Source organism: Lactuca sativa, chromosome 3, assembly GCF_002870075.4.
Source record: "Lactuca sativa cultivar Salinas chromosome 3, Lsat_Salinas_v11, whole genome shotgun sequence".
NCBI lineage: Eukaryota > Viridiplantae > Streptophyta > Magnoliopsida > Asterales > Asteraceae > Lactuca > Lactuca sativa.
In genome coordinates, this window is record NC_056625.2 from 317,590,270 (window position 1) to 317,595,474 (window position 5,205).

Here is a 5,205-nt window from a genome sequence, read left to right on the forward strand (position 1 = left end):
TCAATTATATGATTACTAAATTCAACCAAATGATCAAACTCTTTATATATATATATATATATATATATATATATATATATATATATATATATATATATATATATATATATATATATATATATATATATATATATATATATATATATATATATAGAATTTTTAGAATATGTTTACGTACGCCATCATGTATAAATGCAGTACAGTCGAGTTCCACCTAAACACGAAAACTGAAGTCACTGGTGCCTTCTAGACTTCTCGTGCAATGCTGGCCCACCAAATATTATTTATAAAAAGTATTGGAAAATTAAATTAAATTAAAATAGAAAAATAATCAAACAACAGTAGATTTTGCATAAAAAGTAAAAACACCACCATATAATATTATTATTTATAACAAATATCAGCATCAACTACCAAATGTTCACAGACCCTCACCAACGTTCTGCAAACAATGAGCTGCTTCTTTTTCTACTATATTTACATAACTTAATGCAGAAAATGCTTCAATTAAAAAAAAATAAAAAAGTTTAAATGCAATGAGACATTAACACTAACACTAATACTTTTATTAAGACCCACAAGATGCTTGGCTACCCTCTCTGGTCCTCCTGCACAGCCATCCGTTCAGACACTTCTGAAAGAGAGTTAAGATTGCAGTTAATCAACGCCTTCACAAAGTAACACGTGTCATCCTTTGTGTTTCCATCAGGAATATCCACCACAAATGACTCGATCACTAATGTTCCTGATCTTCCTTCTATTATCTCTGGATGAACAGTCAGAATTGAGGAATAATTCTGCAAAAGTTTCAGAAAAAAGATGAATATTTGGATAACATAAAAAAAATGGAGATTCTGAGATTGAGAATTTGATTTTAATCATATACCTTTAGTCTGTGGTCACCACCAACGATTTTGATGCCAAGGATGTGTTCGTTATCATCAAGAAGTTCTAACCTTTCGGTACTGGTGGTGGCAGGAAGCCCTGATTTGACATTCACTTGTCGAACACTGCCTATGTTAAGATCCCCATGCATAGTACACCTGCTCACAAATGGCTTATACTTTTGAGGTTGATCAAATCTCCTAACTAACGACCAAACCTGAAAAAGAAAATTGAATCAAACTGTTAAAGAACAGAGGTTGATACTTGATTAATTGAAATTGAAGCAAATGAAATGTTTCAGATCTTTGTGTTAAGTGATATGAAGCTGTGTAAATCATGAAAACAGGTACTAGAAATGTTGATTTCTTTTTTGAAGACTGATTTTGAGATCAAAAGTATACATATAAGTATATCGCTATTGATGCAGTAGCAAACTTGTAGGATTAACCACAGACGCTGTTAAAATCATATGGTGATTTATTAGTAACAAAATTCATGTCAATTTCTCATTCTTAGGGTACTTAAAAGTAGAAAGTCTAGTATAAGCCCTGATCCGCTATGGAACTGATTGAATTCAACAAAAAATGAACACGAAACACAAACATGTCAGATTCAATCGAAACATAAAGTAATAAGAATAGGGAAGAGAAAGGGCGAGAGATTACGATATCAACAGGAGCTCTGATGTGTTTAACGACAACAGAAATGCACTGTTCATCGTTAGGGTTATGCCTGTGGTGTCTTCGTATGTAGTAAGCTGCTTCCATTGTTGATTAATCTATCTTGCTGTTGATTTCAGTTCTTGAATTGAAAGCAGAATTCGAATAATTAGAAAAGACTTTTTTATGATATGATCGAGAATCAGGACAACTGGTAGTGTTTTTTTCCACTTTGCTTTTAAAGAACAAAGATAGGAAATTTGTGAACGGAGATAAGCTATTGCCTATGACGCACACTCGAACAAATAGCCAACAAAGAAACCCGACCCGAACTGCTTCATCGGGTCATCAAATGGATGGTATTAACTTGAGGCAAAAAAGACTTTCGATATTTGTCATGAATGTACGGTTTTACCCCTAAGTCTGTTTTTATAGGATTATGATCCAAATATATGATTTCAAATATATATATATATATATATATATATATATATATATATATATATATATATATATATATATATATATATGACAAAATTGCAAAAATGGTCCCTATGGTATGCATTTTTTTGGGGTTTTGGTCCAAACCACGAGTTTTTGGATTGGTGGTCCTTTTGAGCAAGTTTACATGTAGTTTTGGTCCCTGTCCAAATTAAAAAGACTATTATACCCTTAATGAATTTAATTTTCATTTTCTTTCACTTTTTAAAATTATTATTATTATTAAATATAAAATCGGGCCTCTCTCTCTCTCTCTCTCTCTCTCTCTCTCTCTCTCTCTCTCTCTTCCTGATGATCCATCACCCAAAACACCCACTCTCATAGTAGAACCAATGAAAAAGAAGGAATGGACCGGTGATTCTTCGTCGGTAGTAGCAGCCCCAACACCCGCTGTTAAACAAGCCCGGAATTGTTGTTGTACTGTTCCGATACCCCTTCACATCTTTCTCAACGACTGTCATCCCGTTCGTCTCCTTCCCCTGTCAAAGAACTAGAATCATCGATGATGTTTCCCTGATTCCCCACTGCCGTCACTTCCATATCCCCTTCCCTTTCGCCATCTGCCGAGAAACACCACCACAAGCACCCTCTCCGGCTGTTGCTACCCTTCTCAACCCCTACAACCCCGATTGAAGGCTTGAACCACTGGAAAAATCGACTCCTTCTTCGTGTTTCATAGTGAATCAGGAAAAGAAGAAAGAAAGAAGATGTTGTTTGTGGTCCCTTTTCGTCTCTGATCAGATGGGAATCGAAGACTCATTCCCTTTCGTTTGACTTACAGACCAAACACAACCACAATAAGTCTTGATTTTCACCCTTATTGCTTGATTGAACTCCTCAGGACCACCGACAGTCGCTATTGGTTTGATTCCCGATCAATCCTCTTTTCCTTCCTGTGTTGTAGATGACACACACTCAAGAGTAGCAGAAACGGCGATTGCTTCCGCCACCATTAATGGTGAGAGGGGTTGTTTTTGTCCTGTAACACAAAAGATGAATGAGGGGGGTTCTTCGCCTTCATGGGTTAGTTGAACAATCGAAGGTGATGGCTGGAACATGGCAATGGTGGTGGTGAGGGGTGAAGATGGTGGTGGCAATAAGGCTGCTCCGGTGCTCTTCCCTGCTACATTCCTTTTTTGTTGTCGGCTATGGATGTGGGGTAGCGCTCGAAGTGATCGTAGGGTGTTTGGGGTGATTAATCAACAGGAAAGAAAATGAGGGAGGAAGGGAGCTGCAGAGGTGGTGGCAATTTGTCTTATGGTGGCGATTTGCAATGGAGTTGATGAGGAGGCGATCCCGTCATCTGATGTGGTAAGGAAGGTTGCTCCGACAACTCCCTCATGCTTTTTCTTTCTGTTCCAGTGGCACACCCATAGAGGGGAAGCAACAACATCAAAAGGGGGTGTTTGGGTGAAAAAGAGAGAGGGAGAGGGAGAGAGAGAGAGAGATAATTGGGCCCAAATTAGTTATTTATTTTCTTTTTTCTTTAAATTAAATAGAAAAAATATATAAAATATATCAGAAAGGGCATTTTAGTCTTTTAAGTTTTCCGAGGGACCAAAATTACAAGCAAACTAGCTCAAAAGGACCACCAATCCAAAAAACTCGTGGTTTGGACCAAAACCCCAAAAAAATGCATACCACAGGGACCATTTTTGCAATTTTGTCTATATATATATATATATATATATATATATATATATATATATATATATATATATATATATATGCTCTTCCCACGTATAGACATGGATTTTACAGAGCTACCTCCGAAAGCTCTGCAGAATGAACATATGCTATGAGGAATCGTTATGGCATAAAAAAAAAACTGAAGCATAGTTCCGCAGAGCTTCTTCTGAGTAATGAACGCTGAAAAACAGTTATGTTGAGCTCCTTCTGATGATTCGATCCGTCAACTTTACGCACATTCCTCTACTAAATTAACCATATGACCATTCCGCGGAGTGTACCCTAATTCTACGGAGACCATGGAGGAACCTTCGTGGAATGTATGTCTATTTGTGGAAACACTTTTTATATCTATATTTTGAAAAATACCTACAAAAAATGTCTAGTTGGGTCATAATCACATTTTTATATCTATTAATATTCTTATAAAAAGAAAAAAACATCATAAATGGTCCATGTAGTTGTTGGATTAGGTGTCTAAGTTCATAACTATTCTTGGAATTTACTTGACCCGGTTGGCATGGTACATTTGGGTTTCATGGCATTGCAACATTTGGATAGACTAAATGAGAGAAATGACACTTAAGGATTATTAATATATTATAAGTTTTAATATATTAATAATATTATTTAATTAGTATTGATCAAAGAATTAATTAAGTGATCAAAAAGAGACTAATTAAATATATAAGGTTGATTGTGTAAATAATCTATTCTTGTATAGTGGGCTAATGATCCATGGTTTATATGAATTGGGTTGAACCCATAAGGGGCTCCATGGATAGTCCATGGAGGTTATAAACCCATGGATCATGGAATATGGAAAACCATGACAATTAGGGTTTACATTGTAACACCCCAAATTCCAGAGGTGCTATTGAAGGACTTAAAGTGTAAATTAAGGAAAGGGACTAGATGAGTAGGCATGCTTACTTGCCGAGTCGGAGCGGGATTCTGTCGCGGGTTTAAGTTGCCAACTCGTCGACTCAGCGGCTTGGACTCGACGAGTTGGTGCTGAAGAGAGAAAATCCTAATCCCGGGGGTTGTGCCCTATATAAAGCACATTATAACCCACCCTCAGCCTCTTTGCTACCCTTTTGAGATCCAGAAACCCTAGAATCGAGTGAGACTCCATTAATAGAGAGAATAGAGCTTTAGAGGAGAAAATCTTGGAAAGGGGCTTGAAGATCAAGAGGCTTGCTGCAAATGAGCGGTGTAGATCTAGGATCTACTTCAGTAGGAGCATATATTGGAGGTAATAATCTGTTGCTTGGGCTCTTTTGCATCTAGATCTATTATCATTTGAGATTTGGGGCATTTTTGGTATGACTGAGAGCTATTTCGAGTTAAAGGCTTAGATATGAGGTTGCTACTTCCGATCTAGGCTTGTGATGGTCCAAAATGTCATAAAGCTTCTGTTTAAGAGTTGTTGGTTAAGCCCCTTTGTCATAAACCCTAGCACTAGAGTGTT

At 36.7% G+C, this 5,205-nt stretch overlaps 1 protein-coding gene across 1 annotated transcript; it reads right to left on the reverse strand.

Moving 5' to 3' along the window:
• Window positions 1–328: 328 nt before the first annotated feature.
• LOC111902914 (abscisic acid receptor PYL9) lies at window positions 329–1,827 on the reverse strand. The gene is made up of 3 exons (XM_023898723.3): window positions 1,551–1,827; window positions 887–1,102; window positions 329–797 (listed from the first exon to the last, which is right to left on the reverse strand). Exons 1-3 carry the CDS (start codon window positions 1,650–1,652, stop codon window positions 591–593), a joined length of 525 nt encoding a protein of 174 aa, XP_023754491.1. The 5' UTR covers window positions 1,653–1,827; the 3' UTR covers window positions 329–590.
• Between the last annotated feature and the right edge of the window lie 3,378 nt (window positions 1,828–5,205).

Coding starts and splice junctions, on each gene's coding strand:
- LOC111902914 (XM_023898723.3), bottom strand. CDS start 1,652: ATGGAAGCAGCTTACTACATACGAAGACACCACAGGCATAACCCTAAC. Junction 1,103..1,550: donor TCAGAGCTCCTGTTGATATC/GTAATCTCTCGC, acceptor TTTCTTTTTCAG/GTTTGGTCGTTAGTTAGGAG. Junction 798..886: donor GTGGTGACCACAGACTAAAG/GTATATGATTAA, acceptor AAACTTTTGCAG/AATTATTCCTCAATTCTGAC.